Raw genomic sequence first — 17,291 nt, 5'->3', positions numbered from 1 at the left:
CCAGCTGGTCCAGTGAACTAGCCATGAGCAGATTTTATGATTATGCCAATTTTAATTAATATGCATTTTACTGTTTATTAAATTCAAACATCTCAGATCAAAGGGTAGATACAAAGATACAAAACTGAAAGCACCATGAAAGACTCCCAAGCAAGGTTCTACATCGGTTCCCAGTTGCATTTAACCAGTAGAATTTTTTTTCCAATTTGTAGATGTAATGATAAATGCCTCTTTATAATTACTGGAGCAATGGCTTCTTTAACACATAAAATGAATTACCCAAAGATTCTCTTAAAAAAGAAATATTAACTTAATAACATTTTTCGAAAGACATAGGCTATGAAATTATGCCATGGGATACTAGGATATATGAATACCTAATCTATTTGTCTGAAAATCCTAATCTTTGAAAATGGTTAACCTATTTATGTTATTATTCAAATATTTAAATTATAACATGATTTTTTAAAATAAACATGCAAGATTAAAATTCATTTTAAGACAAAGCTTTTAATGCCTCTTCTGACAAATATCTAGTTTGTGAATGCGAGCAAATTTCTTTTATATTTTTCAGAAAAAATATGCAGTCTGCTATCGAGCTTATATTTTACTAATGAGCTGTTCCAAGTGGCATTATTTTCATTGTGTTTAATACTGTCCTTTGTTGCCGAAGCTTGATATGCAGCTTTCAAAAGTAGACAAATTGTTCAAAGGCTAATTATAAAGATTACTAGAACTGTTAGGAAATATCACGACGGTTACCACAGTATCTCTGTACTCAGAGACTTTTTTTTAAAAAAAAGGCACTAGCTATTTAGAACTTAATGTCATGTCAACCTTAAATGATAGTTTGCACCGATTCTCCACACAATGCTAGGGGACAACATCACGCTTAGGAATTCATGCTGTGCTTTTTTGGTGAATCCTTTTGTTTTAGTGCATCAAAGAACAAAGGAATCAAATGTTCCCAGCACATGGGTTCTATAATTAACCAGTAATTAAATCACAATCCTGTTTTTGTGTTTGTTCAGCTTTTGTGTTTTTGACAGATGAGAAAGGAACTAGACTCATGGAATAAATAATTCTTTGTGTAACAATTCCCTTATCCTGATGCTATGCATAATAGTCTGGCTTGTATAGTGTTTCCATCAGTGATGAAATTATCAGAGACTATCTGGGCATCAGTAAATATGAAAACATGCATTACAGGTCATTAAAACCTTGATCGCATAAGCCCACAGAAAGGAAGCTTTGAGGGCGAGTTAAGAAAATAAATAATCCTTTCATTTTCCTTATCTTCATCACTACACAATCTAATGTTATAAACATTTGATGTTTAGAACCGCTACCTGATCATTTTGTCTCTCCAAGCCTTCCAGTTGTTCAAGCTGAGCTTTTTTTAATTGATCCATTTCCTTGGACTGCTTCATTGCAAGCTACAAAGATGACAATGCAGTTATATTGCACAGGAAATAACGACTGCAGGAGATGTTATTTTGATGATGTACATGAATTGCTAACAGTTATCTGAAGTTTATTGCACAAACCTTCTGCATCAGAATACCAATACATACTATGGCAGTATACATTTTCCTCCCTTCATTAATGTTAACAAAAAAGTTTACGTGAAGTATAAAGTAGAAGAAGCTGCTTTACATTCACAGTGACTGTTTCGATAACATTAGTGAAAAAAATATACCCTGGAATGTGACAGTAGAAATACCTGGCAATCATTTTGTAAGTAATACTCAAATAAATAGCAGTAAGACTAAAGAAGAATGATTTATGACAAGATTAACCTATGCTCATTGGAATACTGTGAAGGTCTCTTAGCCCTGAGCCTGCTGAATAACTAAAGATTCCACACAATTAAAACAAGTGAGCTGTGAGTTTCAAAGCATCTGGTGGGAATATAGGGCCAATTTTCCTCTTAGACGCCCCTGCTGGACTCCAGACGGGCATGGCATATCAGAAGTGTGCTGAAATAAAAGCAGAAAATGCTCTGACAATGTGACCTTCCATACTAGGCCCCCAAACATTAACTGGCAGAATGTGGGAAGTGGTGTACCTAAGGGATCGGTGCTGGGACCACCGTTGTTCACCATTTACATAAACGATTTAGACTTGGGAATCAGAAGTACAATTTCAAAATTTGCAGATGACACCAATTTTTTTTTTGGGAGGGGGGGGGTGGTATAGTTAATAGTGAGGAGGACTGCAACAAAATACAAGACGTTAATGAACTTGCAGAATGGACGTGTAAATGGCAAATTAACTTCAATATAGATAAGTGTGAGGTGGTGCATTTTGCTAGGAGGTATAAGGAGATCACATATTGCTTGGAAAATAAGAGTCTAAATGGGGTGGAGGAGCCAAGGATCGAGGGGTACAGATTCACAAGTCAATAAAAGTAGCAACGCAGGTAAACAAGGCCATTAAAATTTAAGGGGAAGCTAGATAAGTTCATGAGGGAGAAAGGAGAAAGATATGCTGTTAGGGTTGGATGAATAAGGTTGGGAGGAGGCTCGTGTGGAGCATAAATACCGGCATCGACCAGTTGGGCCGAATGGCCTGTTCCTGTGTTATACATTCTATGGAAACATTCATTCCAGTTGAGACACTGATTTATTTCTACTTACTCTAACTTAGTCTACTGTATTCACTGCTCACTAAAACAGATTATCTGGTCATTTGCTCATTGCTGTTTGTGGGACCTTGTTTGGTGCAAATTGGCTGCCAAGTTTCCTACATTACAACAGTGACTACACTTCAAAAATTCTTCAGTGGCTGTAAAGTGCTTTGGGATGTCCTGAGGTCGTGAAAGGTGCTATATAAATACAAGTTCTTTCTTTCTTACTTACTCTAGATTAATAATACTAATATACATTACACCATCTCTATGTAATATCATGATTCTAATGTAACAATTTATTGATTTTAGACAATGGAAATACTACAAGTCAAATCAAAACTAACATCGAAATACAACATCGAAGTTACAACACGGAAACAGACCATTCGGCCATTCGGCCCAACCAGTCTGTGTTGGTGTTTACCCTCTGCACGAGCAAATAGTTCTCATCTCATTTACCCACCGTGTTCCCAACTGCCTTCAAACTCTTTTCCTTCATCAACTATAAATACAATGGGAAGGCAATATAAGAAAGTTCAGGATAAGGAATTGGCCAATTCAGCCTGCTTCTTCCAATTGACCACATATAAATTGCTGCTAAATTACAGTTACAACATTGAATCAATGGGATTAAATGTATGCAATTATACACAGCGACATACCCGTTTCCTTTCCTCCAGGAACTTTTTCGTGTTGCTGCTGTTCAGTTCCCTGACTCGCCTAAAAAAAGAAAGCATTAAAAATCTTTGGGATGGGGTTTTGCTACGATTTGTTTTAACAGCAACTGCCCGCACGAAACGTGCCCTTCAAATGCTAGTATCATCAACAGTGATTTCTAGCCTATAATGTACTTGAAATTAAATTTTGTTCATAATTAGTTTCCAATGCCTATGCCTCATATCAATATTATCGACTGTAAAATTCAAAAAGAAAACTGTGGGTTCAAAAATAATCCAAAGAATTAAATTAACAAAGGCAAAAAAAAAAATCTAAAAATGCAACATTTCATAAAATCTTGTGAGAAATAGTAATACGACAAGAATTTTCAGACGTAAAATCTTTACTAGATGACAGTGCTTTGTAAACCACATAGTTTAAAAACCTTACAATATATCACGGCCTTGAACATGAAATTTAAGAATGCATACTGATGTCCAGTACTTCTTAATTATTCTACTCATAAATTTAAAAGGCAGTATTTTAACATGGTATTCAAAGCTGTGTTTATTCATCGGGAAAGGATTACAGTGTAAAGACAGGTTATGCAGCATCAAAGCTTGCTGTTCTTTCTAAAAGTCTTCTTGCAACCAACTCCCCATCAAAAAAAAAGATATTCTTTCTTAATTTCGTTATTACAGAAGGTCAACTTGCCTTTCCCTTTCAGCTTTGTTTTTGATGCTTTTATCCTGGCTTATGGCTTTACTGTTCTCCATGGAACTCTTAGCCTGGTTGGCACGCATTTCTTTGCTGAGTCTATGGCAAAAACACAGAAGACAAATCAATGACATGTAGTCATAGGCCATGCTGCTTTGCTCTATAAAAACAATCATGTGTTGGGACAGTGCTTGTGGGGTTCATTCCGAACTGTGAAACACACTAACTTTTTAGACATTTCTTATTAATTTAGCATGAACTAATTATGACATTTTGAGCAGATGAAGCAATAAATATATATATATATATATATATATATATACACACACACTGAATATATTAATCAAAAACATGCATTATATATTTTCATAAAAGGGAACAGTATTCAAAATAATAATTTTGGTTTCTCCGAAAGGATGTCCTACAGATACTTGAAGCTTTATGCCGTAATTCTGCAGTAAAAACTGTCAGGCATTACTCACAAAATCCTTTGTTGCATTATAACTGCTCTTCCTACATAAATCTCCTCACTAGGATATCATCACTAAGCTAAAAAGTGAAAAAAAGGTATTTGGAACAACAGGAGGGAAGGTGGGCATGTCTGTACACTATGTTAAGACCTTCCTTTAGAGGAACATTAGTTACTATTTTTTTAAGAATAGGTCTACCAAAATGTAGATTCCTGTCGATCAAGGATCCACAGCAAGAGCACATCATCACTGAATTCACCCTTATATGTGTAAAATATTTAGTGTTTTGACCCCAGCACCAAAAATTACTCAATGACAAGGATGGCTTCCTAATTTTGGAGAAACAATTGCAATCCTATTGGAAAAGACAAGAGAATTTGGATTCTGCATGCATACACTTTTCAAACATAATGGGGTAGGTTGGGGCTTGCAGTCTTTAAATGTGGGGTCCTCCTGACTCCACATTCAAGTAAATATCAAAAACTTACCTTTTCGGTAGCAGGCGGTCCCAAGGTCTGGTTTTATTGAGTGCAGCCAGCGCTGGCGCTGACTACCTCTGGGCAAACCAATCATGCAGGCGTTAGGCCCATTATTTGCATGTGCAAAAGACCTAACGTCTGTTTCAGGCGTGGGCCCTGAATGCCTATTTATATTCCTTCACCAATATGGCAGGCGACGCACTTCCGGCCGGCGTTTCCTGCCCGCCATATTGGGGGCTTAGTCAGCCGGTTAGCGCCCGCGTTTATAGGCCAATAACTTTAATCTTGTTATTCAGTTTGTGCTGGTGAAGGCATTCTTCAAAACAGCTGCAGATATCTGTAAATAATACTTCAGCAATATGTGCCATCCACTCCTGCAGAGTTACTCTGTTTCCTCCTTGGCTTTTTCTCATTGAGTTATTTATTAAAATTCAGCGATGGGGAGCATCACTCAATGGGAGTCTACATTTGGAAGACCTATTATGAAGGGGAACAGAATAATCAGCGATCTGCACCTTCAGTAACCATGGTACCTGCACTCTGCAATTCTCTTCCTAAATCTCTTTAACATGGTGACTCTGCCTCTTCATTCATAAGCCTCCTCAGAAGCCATTTCTTTGACTTGGGTTTTGGTCATCTCGCCAAACTACTTTGTGTTTTCTCCTCTTTGTCCACCATCCCTATTAATCATCAGGAAGTGCTGTCACATGAAATATGCTGTATGAATGCACACTTTTGCTGCTGCTGCTGTTTTTCAACATGATGCTATATTTTCAGAGCTCCGTCCAGTCTAAAGAGGTAAAGAAACAGAATTTCCGATGTTCTGTCTAATGTGTTTTATGTAAAGAGGGTGCTAAGCACACAAGGCGGTGGAAGATTTTTAACTTTCCAGCCAGCTGCATAGATGTGGATTACATTTTCTGGAAAATTTGTGTCATTTCTTTTAAATAATATTATATATTAATTATTATTATATATTATATATTATTTTTTCAAAATTAAAATAGCACACTAAGTAATATTAATTAACTCTTTTTTAAAACCTTGAATTTTCCTTATTAAGTAGGAAGCTAATCATTATTGCTTATCTTTTGTGTGTTGACACCCCCTTTACATGGTTAATATGCTATGGCAGTATTTGAACTTTATTTATTTTATTACTTATGAAGTGTTACATCAAAATTTACATCATACTTTATCAACATACATATACCATTCTTTTACGCAGTTTTGTCATAAGATATTTTAGTCCCATTTAGCTAAAAAGAGCTATATATATATATTTAATGTAAACATGCACTGTTAAATGTATTGTACTCTACAGTCCCACAACCACACCATCATTTCTGTAAAAGCATTTTTGGTATTAAATATTCCTGAAATTTAGTACTGTACACTTAGACCTGTACAAAAAGCTAAACAGTATAAATTGATGCAGATTCTACCATTTTTTTAAAAAAGCCATTTAATTAATGTTATAGTACGTGAAAGATTATATTGAATACATTTAAAGGTCCAAAGTACCACCTAATTTTAGTATATTATGATCAATTACATCTTAATCTCCTGTGATTTGAACTGTGCTTTAATAAGCTTAGTATAGAACATTACAGCCATAAGTAAGCACAATCTTAATTCCTGCAGACTAAAATTAAATTTTATATTGTTAAGAGCTGATAGCATATTCTATTACTATCTGTTGTACTTGGCTGTTTTGCATGATATTTGGTTTATGGTTCCTTGTGAAGATGGGTTGAGGCATAGTAATAGTTTTCTTTGCTGTTTTGTTTGGTCAACTACAAGAGATGCTTTTAAAAAATTATTTATGAAGTTTAGTATCCTAGCAGCACCAAAATAAACCACAGTGAACAACAAAGCCATCAACATTCTGAATTCTAATTGCTCTAACACATAAATACTACCTGGCTGCTCCTTCATGTAAATCCCAAGTTCACCACCACTGATTAAAATAGGATTATACCAAAGATCAAAGGCACTTTTACTTAATTAGGCAGATAATGATATCTTTTCTTCTATAGTGAATAATACAATTTTAGTGCTGTGAATTGGCCGAAAAATATCTTTTTAGAATAAGCATAAGTTTATTGTGGATGCAGGTAGCTGGTTAGAATCTTTTATCACTTACATAAACACAAATTTACTAAAATGCACACACCCGTAAATTTAAAAACTAAAAAAGTGCCTACAACTGTTCCTTCCAGTTAAGTTTCAAAGAGAACAATCAGCAATATAAAAGAAAATTTATTTTCCTCACTATTTTATTCATACGATGTTATTGCTTGTTTTGCAGGGTTTTTACGTCAGTGATCATTAATTGTAAGGACCATTTCAATTTTGGTAAATTCAAATCTGCATTCAATTAATGTTCTTATGATGATTTAAGACATATTATTCAACATTTATTTTGTCTGTAATTGTGATTTTGCTTGGAGTTTTATGCCTTCTCTGATTCACTGCCACATTCATGGCAAGTTTTGAAACTGAATTCAATAAATCGAGTAATTTGTGGGCTGGCACAAGAAAAAAGTAACCATGGAAGCTTCTGGATTGTTGTAAAAACCCAACTGGTTCACTAATGCCCTTCAGACAAGGGAATTTGCCACCGCTATCTGGTCGGGCCTACATGTGACCCAAGTCCCACACAATAGGGCCAATTTTAACTGCAGGCGGGAGCAGACGGCCATCCCATGCTGGAGTGAGAGTTCGAGACCGGGCAGATATTAATTGTTGGGTCTCTTTTGAAACCCGTCTGGCAGCTGTTCGGTCAATTCGAGCGGAAAGCTGTAGCTGGCTGGCAGGGGAGGATGAAAATCGAGCAACCCAGAGGCCGCCCGCTGACAACACCAGAAGGCTGCCGGTAGCACGGTAACTTCGGGGGTTATTGCCAGGGTCTCCTGGCTGTTGGGGGAGGAGCCCTCAGCAAACACCCGCTCAGGAGCGCGTTTGAATTCCATTGGGGTTCCAAAACCAGCGGCGCTATAATCGCAGATCGCCGGGAAATGGAGCTGCTCCATTTTAACTGTTCCCCCTGCTTCTTTCCCATCAAGCAGAGAGGGTTAAAATTGCTCTGTATGTGGTTAACTCTTAATTCCCTCAAGACAACCGGGGATGTGCAATAAATGCTGCCTTGCCAGCATTGCCTACATCCCAAGAACAAGTAAAACAAAAACATAATTACTGTTCAGTTTCTAGACACAGCACCATCACCAAAAATAGTAAGGCTGAAGAAAGTAATAACTTAAACACAATGACCAGTGTATATATAAATGGCAACAAATAGAATGGAGCGCTTTCAAAGTTGTAAGCTAATTGATATTCCAAGATCACTAGCATAAAACACTCAAAGCTTCACACTGTAATTGGGGATGTAATTTCAATGCTTTGATTAGATTATGGCCTTCCAAATCCTTCTTATTATCCATTACTCTATTTGAAGTACTTTTTAACAATATTATTTCAAAGCTGTTGAGAGCAAAATAACTATTTTTAATGCACTGTGCCACTCTAATAGCTTTGCGACTGAATAAGTTTCTATTATAACTACTAGTTCAAGCAAGCCCCTCGCCCCATCATCTCCATCTTCACCCTTTCTTCCCTTCTCCACCAGCCTAATCCCAAACACCCACTTCTTTCTACTGAGCAGACTGATACCAAACCTCGCTATTCCCCTCCCCACAACCAGCTTCATCCCGAACCCCAGTTTCAACCTCAGGCTGGCGACATGTGCATCAGGCTTTCCCTCCCTATTCCAGCCTCAAAGATCTCCATTCTCATTTCCTTGATGAGCTCATTTTTCACTGGCTTGCTGACACTAGGAACGCTGTAAGCACTTAAAAAAAAAGCCAATTCCAGTGCCTCTTGCCTCCGAGTCAAAAAGTCATGGGTTCAAGTCACACTTCAGGAACTTGAGCACATAATCCAGGCTAAGACTTCAGTTCAGCACTGTGGGAGTGCTGTACTCTCGGAGGTGCTGCCTTTTGAATGAGACACTAACTGAGGCCCCGTCTGCCTGTTAAGGTGGGTGCAATAGGTCCCATGGCACAAGAAGAGCAGGGCATTCTGCTGGTGTCCTGGCCAACATTTATCCCTCTGCCCTCACCACCAAAACAGATTAATTGGTCATTTATCTCAACACTGTTGTGGAACTTTGCTGTTTGCAAATTGGCTGCCGCATTTGGCTATACAAGAGTGACTACACTTAAGTAATTCACTGACTGTGAAGTGTCCTGAGGATGTGAAAGGTGCTATATATATATATACTCTTTTCTTTCACTCAGTGGTGTTCATGCGAGGAAAGGACCCTCTCTGCGAATCCCATGACTCCTGACTGCCGAGAACGAGTGGCATAAATGATCTTGGCTTGTTGGGGAGATTTGTGGTGGAGGCTCTCAGTGAGGTTTATGAGGGAGGTGGTGAAATAGGGGGCTGGCGGATGGGGATGAGGAGTATTTGATCTAATCCGTAGGGGCTGGCTGTCTCCCGACCAAGTGCTGATATCATGGTTAGGAATTAATGACAGTCCGGACAGGGATGTTAATGCTTTGGTGTGTGGGACTACTGCTTGTGCAGGGGGGAGAGGGAGGGGGTGCAGAATTTCTTTGGGGGGAAACTGGAAGAAACTCCATTCATGGGGTAGGTGTGGGAGCTTGAGGAAAGTATTGCAGTCGGGCAGCAGAGGCAAGCTCCTCTGCCAGAACACATGGAGGGCTCAGATAGGCTGCACTCAAAAGTGACTTTACAATTTATGCTTCAACATCATCAACAACTTGCATTCAGTGATGTGCAGTTTTTAGAATCATATTCCAACTGCAACTGGTTTACTTTTAAATAATCTGTACAGGTTACAATACACTTAATACTCTGAGTGTTGTAAGGGCAATAAAATTAGTCTCAGAATAAGGGGTACGCCATTTAGGACTGAGATCAGGAGAAATTCCTTCACTCGGACGGTAGTGAACCTCTGGAATTCTCTACCCCAGAGGGCTGTGAAGGCTCAGTCATTGAGTACATTCAAAACAGAGATCGATAGATTTCTAAATATTAAAGGCATCAAGGGATATGGGGATAGTGCAGGAAAATGGGGTTGAGGTAGAAGATCAGCCATGATCTTGTTGAATGACGGAGCAGGCTCGAGGGGCCGGATGGCCTACTCCTGCTCCTATTTCTTATGTTCCTATCTCCCAACCCCACCTCCAGATATGCCCACTTTCCAGGTCCTCTTGAACCCTGCTCTAAAGCCTCCATATTTGTGGCTATTCCCTTCTTCTCACATCAGTGCTTGGTCTTGCTGTCCATTCCAGTGTTCAGCATCAGGTCCTGCTCCAATCCCTTCCCCAACGACCACCAGCTTCTCATACATCATATTATATATAGGTAGCTTTCCACAGTGCTTAAGTTTTGCCCAAACCTGTACCTGACTTACAATAATCATTAAATTGCTCAAAAATCTTCACTCAACCACAATGCAAATTAAACAAGGTAAAATAAAAAACGGAACTATCAACATGACGAACTCTTCAATAAAACCAAAGAATAAAACAAGTCAAACAATCTCACAAAAACCTCAGTAGGTTCCACAATTTTTAAAAATTCAGTTTTCATACAGTCGTTTCTAAAACATTGTAGTAAAAGTGTGTTTGTGGATGCATTTTGTGTCAATCACATCACACTTCTTCTGTCGATACTTAATTATAGGCAAATTTATAAGAAAACAAATTTCTTGCAGCTGACTGTTATAACAAATTTGTACACGAGCCAATCGAAAGTTGGTCATTTGGAATGTGTGGTGAAAGTCCCCCACCAACAGAAATGAACAACCGCCCAGGATTTCCTCAGAGCTGTTCCCACTCCGACACTGTAACTTTGCGGAAGGTATGTTTGTAGGGTTTCCACTGCATTTATGGTGAAGTTGTGGCAGTAGAGGGAGAGCAGCTCTGAGGAAATTCTGGGTCATCATATTAATATAGGAGTCAAACTGTCTCTGGGCTCTAACTGATTTTAAGAGCCACAATTATTTTTTTTAAAAAAGGCCTAGGGCGCTAAATTGGGCCGTGTAGCGCCCGTTGTTTCGGCGCTGCGCGGCCTCTCGAACATCCAAGATGGCGTCTTGGCTGCGCATGCACGTTTCCAGCGTGACGTGCACCGGACGCCATCTTGGTATAGGAGTTAGCACATGTGCAAATACCGAATTCCGGAAGCATGTAAAGTAAGGAGAAATGGATATGTGTGCAATGCTGATTTAAAGTGATAGACACCATTTTGGCACTTAACGCTCAATTCAACGCACAGTCTTAACCCCGACCATCTGAACGTGTCTTAGAGTGCCTGTAGGACCCCCCACTAGGGCTATTTAAAGGGACGATGCAAGATTTATAGGTTAGTGGCTGGATTATTGTTTCTGGCTGCCGATACATTTGTAACTGTTTTTGGAGGTCTCCTAGACTTGACTACTAAGGTGCGGGACATAGCCTGACATTTAGAGCCAGGACTTACAGGAATGAATTTAGGAAACGCTTCGACACGCAAAGGGTGGGAGAAGTTTGAAACACTCTTCTGCAAATGGCAGCTGATACTAGCTCACTTGTGAATTCTAAATCTGAGATTGATAGATTTCTGTGAAACAAGGGTATTAAGGGATATGGGGCTAAGGCAGGTATGTGGAGCAAGGTCACAGGCCAACCAAGATCTCACTGAATGGCGGAACAGGCATGAGGGGCTAAATGCCACTGCCACTTGCTGTCTTCTGATATGCGCCACCTTCTCCTGCAAGAAAGCGGGCCGTGTGTCTGGGTGATGTGCCTGTCATGGTTGAATAGCTGCCAGTGTGTGTGGCCTGTGAGTTGTGGGTGGGCGGCTTGCAACAGTGGTAATGTGTAAGGGTGAGAGGAAGCATCTGATTGGAAGACTTGAGTACTGATGGAAAGAGTTTGTTGGTATGTGGGTGATATGGGTGCTAGTGGTGCAGTTGGTAGGAGACTCCACTTGACAGTTAACCTCACTCACCTTGTCCACTTGTATCGAAGCACTGAACTTCTTCCTGCACTGCATCCATGTTCATGGTGCTGTGCGCCTGGCATTGACTTCGTCCCCCGCTGCCTTTTGAGAAATGTCTGGAGGGCCTTTTGCCACCACCACCACCACCGCACCACCCCCCACCCCGCAAAAATAGGATGCCCCTCCTTCTGTCCACCTCTTGCACCAAGGCCTGTAGTGCATCAGCAGAGAACCTTGGTGCACGTACTCTCGCAGGCCTGGTACCAACTCAGATCGGCAGACTCGTGAGGTCTGGCATGCAGATTGGACGATGCGGGATTTAGTAGTGCGCAACCTTTATTCAATGTTTTAGCATAACTCATCAGTATGTAAACTGAGGAACGGAACCCACATCCGTGTTTCACATGTGCGATGCCTGATCTCCGTTCAGACAGCAGACTGTTATTTTTAGCCAACAACAGGTACCGGCTACCTTTAAGAGATTTGAAGAGACATCCTCCCTTATAGAGATTGGGGCTCCCCCTGCTGGTGGCAAGTGCAAATTGCATTGAATAGACGTGTAAGATCTGGATTTCAACGCAGCCTGATGGTGAGTCCTCAGGCCGGACGAAGGGACCATTGGGCGCGGATTAATAGCGGATCACGCTACCTACGCCCAATAATAGGCTCTATCGAGTTTTCCCCCCCCAATCTTTAATTGATCCAGACATCTGAGGGCAATCAGCATGCAATTTATTTTGAGAATGCAGAGCAATTACATTTTATAGTCTTACAGGGACAGATACCTGATCTTTGGTATCTGAATAACAGATAATGCTCCTGTCCTTGTAGAATAGTTAGTCCTCTGACATAACTTGAGCATTGTTATGCAAGATCTGCGGGTAAAAATCTTTATCTATTTGACTTGTATTATAGAAACTGGTGTGTGTGAAGTATGTTCACAAGTGCGATTCCTCAACCTCAAACATGGCTTTAAATATCATCATTTTGACTTACAGTTCCCTCTAAATTTATTTCGCGCTTGGAGGTAATAAAGTACTGAGTTTTATGCAAAAATAATACAAATTATATTTCCTTTCATAAGTTCTGAGAGTGTGTTTGGGACTTTTTTGTTTACAGTGATGACCAAGAAATATTTTTAAAAATGAGCAGACTAAACTTTCTTCTTTTTCAATTATCAGAAACAGAACATAACTAAAAGGTTCTGCTTAAATAAACGTACTTAAATGTAGGGCATTTACTCAGCACTTCTTTCCAATCGTGAATAATGGTATTGTCCTTCAAGCATTTGCCACTCCCAAATTAATGCTTTTTCAGTTGGCTGCTTTTGAGTTCTCTCAGGTACACACCAGATATAAAAGACATACAGCAGCTCGAAACATTTAAGAAACCTTTACAAAATCTATAAACATTAATGGTAGAATTTCACTTGTCTCATATTTGCAGAGGCCCAAAATTTGGGGGGAAAGGCCAAGATTAAAAAATCAAGCTCCGGGAAAGGAACAAAACTCAAGCTCCAGGTCTCAGGAAGAGGCTAGGCGTCTGGATGGATTTCCAAGAAGGGATGAACAATTTTATGGGTGAGTTTGAAGTATTGGTGAATTATTTATTTTTAAAGTTTTTATTATGTTACAAACCTTATTTTTTGTATTATATCTTCACTTTACTGCCAAAATAATGCACAGGAGACACAAGACTTTCAACTGTATACATGTGTATAAAACGGAAAAGGATTCTTGGATAATTTGGCTGCTTTTTTCTCATTCAAGTATACGCATTTGTATTTTGTTTAATAATTTCTGGGAAAATAAACCTTATGGTTTATAATTGAGTATAAAAGAGATTCATAAAGTCAACAGGTCATCACTGGGCAATCTTCAAATATGAGAGGGATAAACAAAATAAATATATTTCAGAAAGGCAACAAGAGGGTGCACCAAAGAGCAGAGTTCCATAGATAGAGATTTAACCAGAAACTTAAAAGTGAGGCTTGTGTTAAAATGAGGACTAGCAACACTAAAGAAAATCATGAGAAATATAGAAAGTGTGGTAGCGGGGTGAAATGGGAGATTAGAAGAGCTAAACAACAACAACAACTTGCATTTATATAGCACCTTTAATGCATTAATACGTCCCAAGGGAACATGGAAAAAGAGAGGCAGATAATAATATAAAAGAAAATAGTAAGAGGATTTATAAGCAGATAAAAATTAAAAGAATAGTTAAATGGAGGATAGGACTGCCCAAGGCTATAAGGGGAGTCTAAATGAGGAGGATGAAGATATGGTGGAGATCTGTGCATCAGTTTTTACAAATGATGGTGGAAGTGAGAATACAGCTGTATTACAGGAGGTTATGGAACAATTGTTAGAGATAACCGTAGAAAAGGAATTGGTTCTGACAAAATCAGCAAAACTGAAGCAGGATAAGTCATCAGACCCTGATGGCATGGAACCAAGATTGCTGAAAGAAGTTACAGAGGCCCAGACCACAATTTTTAAATCCTCTTGAAATGTGTGAATTGCGCCATGGAACTGGAGAAGAGCCAATGTAACACCTTTGTTCAAGAAGGGAGAGATAGATAAATCAAGGTACTATAGACCAGTTAATCTAAAGTCAGAGGCAACCAAGCTCTTAGAATCCGTAAACTGAGATAAAATTAGTGAGATTTAGAAATGCACATGTTAATCAAGAACTGCCAGCACAGATTTGTTAACGAAAAGTCATGTTTGACAATTTTGGGAAGAGGTAACAGATTGGATAGCTGAAGGAAATCCAGTGGATGTAGTGTATGTGGATTTTCAGAAGGCATTTGATAAAGTATCTCAGAAGAGGCCTGTTAGAAAAATTCAGGTTATCATATTTTGGAGTTTTTGACTATTTCACCACATAATAATCTTGGTCTGATTTATATTAAAATGATACTATTAAGTTAAATTTAGCTCACGAGGGGTTTAATTTATAGAGTAGCGAATGCTGGGGGGATGTAGTAAAGGCAGACTAACCAGTTTATAAAATAGAATGAAAATCAGCTGGGCTCTATAAAGGACGGGCGGTATGTCCCCCCCAGGTTATCGCCCAGACGGTGAAGACTAAAATCTACCCCATTGTGTCAGGATGAGAACAGCAGGAGGTTGTTTCTAGAGATCCCCACCTAGTGGGGGGTATCCAGTTTAACTGATAGCCCCAGTAGCCAATTCTTGGACACGGAGAGCTGGGAGAAGATCAGGGGTCAAGACCTTGGTTTCCTGCCCAGCTAGAGAACAAAGGACAGAGAAACACATTCTGGTTAATTTTAACCTGATCTGCCCTGTGGGAAACTGATGGGGTCGGGTTTCACGCCCAATTTCACTTTCCATTGACTTCATCCCAAACTGACAGGTCTTCTGGCAGCATTTTCTTTCCAGAGGTTTAAGGAAGTATTTCAATTCTACATCTGACTTGATCATAACTGTTTCAACTTTTTTCCCCCAACTCAAGATTAACCCTTATTTCTATTAACAACATAAATTTTAATTAATTCAATGAAGACTCAGAATATTTTAACTTTAAATTTTGAAACCAAGACCTCAGAAATTGGGGTTCAAAACAATTTCTGATAACACTGCAGCCTTCTACCTCCATGCAACCCAAGCTGCACAGGATAGATTTTCATCAAAGGTGATAAATGTGATGTGGTCAGTTCATCTCACGTCTGGATAGTAATTGTTTTGATGTTATGCATCAATAATAGATGAGCATTTGCTGCTTCAGGAGAATTAACGTGTTCGGCGTTGTATTGTAGTCATTGTTGTACTTAACGCGACCACAGCGGGCATGATTTTCACTCCGAGCAGTGAACTCAGCAGGTGGTTAGATATTTGCGTGGGAAACCCGGAAGTGAAGTGAGTGTGTTGCAATCTGCGATCGCAACTCAACTGAAGGCAATTAGTTTAGCTTTGGGTTTCCCGCACGACAGCCAGCCAAGATTGACTGCCTGTCGGGAGGGAAGGGAGCCGCAAATCAGAGAGGAGGGAGGGAGAGATCGTAGGCTGTGGACGACATGGGTTGGGGGGGGGTGGGGGGAGGGGGGAAATCTTGGAGAAGATCGAGGGCAGGGAGGTCATCAGATCGGCAGTCGGATGAAGAGTCGGAGGTGGGGGAGGGGTCTAGCATCGGGGGGGGGGGGGGGGAGGAGGGGAGGAGGGAGGAGGGGGAGGGGGACGGGCAGCCGATCGCGGGGGTCTGATCGCGCCAGGTGAGCTTGTCGGGCCTGGATGAAGCGCTGCTGCTCCTCCTGGCCCACAAGCAGTGCAATAAAGGCACTCACCTCATGGATCCGGCCCTACCCGCCTGCTTTCACCCGATGAGAATCAGAAGTCATGGGAAACCCATGCAGGTGAGCTTAAATTCGTTTCAGCTTTAGAATCCACAAAAAATTAAGTACCTCAACTATTTCAATGAGATACATTGCCCCTTTAACAATCCGCCTGCCGGCATTAAGTGGGGATGGGACTTCCTAGGAAGTGGGTGTGTCGGAGCCAGGTTGCGGTCCCACTTCAAAAAACTGTTATTTTTACCTCCAACCCGTTCTTCGGGCTTAAAAGTCCGCCCCCCGCCCCCGAATCTGGAATGTGCGACAAAGCAGTAGCACTTTGATGGGATTGTGATACTGTCAAACTGCAGGGATAAATCTCAGGTGATTTATTAACATTACCTCAACTCTGGTATAAGTTACTGCCCTGGAATGTATTTCAGAGTGTGCTGTTCTTTATTATATACAGGGGTACAGAGGAATTGCAGTTTCTTACCTTTTAAAGGTGCTGGTATATGCACCCACCAGGATTTTAAAAAGCTGGAGGCTCCCGTTTGTACATCACAAAAATACGTAGTAAGCAACATTACATCACATTGCTAGATAGGTTGCAATATTAGGATTTACTTTATTAATTGGTGTGGAGATATATAACAATTTCTATATATGTTATGTGTGTTGGATTTGGCTAATTGGCGGGATTGTCACCAGAGGTGAATCGGGCCAGGACTTCTGTCCATCCTTTTGGTCTGGCACTGATCCCAGGGAATTTCGAGGTCAGCCTCGGTTAGCATTTGGGGTTGGGGGGGGGGGGGTGGGCAGTCCAGGGAGCCCACCGGAGGGGAGTCGCAGAATCTGCAGCAGGCCTTGGTCACTTGCAGCAGCGTTGGAGAAGCTTGCAGTCTCCTGCACTGTAACAAGATGGTGGTCCATCAGAAAATCTTCACATTTCACAGATACTGTGGTTGGGGTGGGGTGGGGTGGGGTCATGGATGTGTGGGGAGGTCGTAGAGATGGGGATTTAAATT

General features: G+C 40.2%; 1 protein-coding gene across 7 annotated transcripts in view; it reads right to left on the bottom strand.

Annotated features, from left to right (window-relative positions):
* plcb4a (phospholipase C, beta 4a) overlaps positions 1-17,291 on the bottom strand; it is a 399,841-nt gene that overhangs the window by 21,406 nt on the left and 361,144 nt on the right. For all 7 annotated transcript variants that reach the window (XM_067989437.1, XM_067989441.1, XM_067989442.1 and 4 more), the window contains 3 exons: positions 4,004-4,105; positions 3,295-3,352; positions 1,350-1,436 (listed from right to left, as the gene is read on the bottom strand). In XM_067989437.1, coding sequence (XP_067845538.1) covers positions 1,350-1,436; positions 3,295-3,352; positions 4,004-4,105 — 247 coding nt within the window. The remainder of the gene's footprint in view (positions 1-1,349; positions 1,437-3,294; positions 3,353-4,003; positions 4,106-17,291) is intronic.

This window comes from Heptranchias perlo, chromosome 8, assembly GCF_035084215.1.
Source record: "Heptranchias perlo isolate sHepPer1 chromosome 8, sHepPer1.hap1, whole genome shotgun sequence".
NCBI classification, from domain to species: Eukaryota; Metazoa; Chordata; class Chondrichthyes; order Hexanchiformes; family Hexanchidae; genus Heptranchias; species Heptranchias perlo.
The sequence above is the reverse complement of the archived record's forward strand: the minus strand, read 5'-3'. Positions and strand labels throughout refer to the sequence as shown.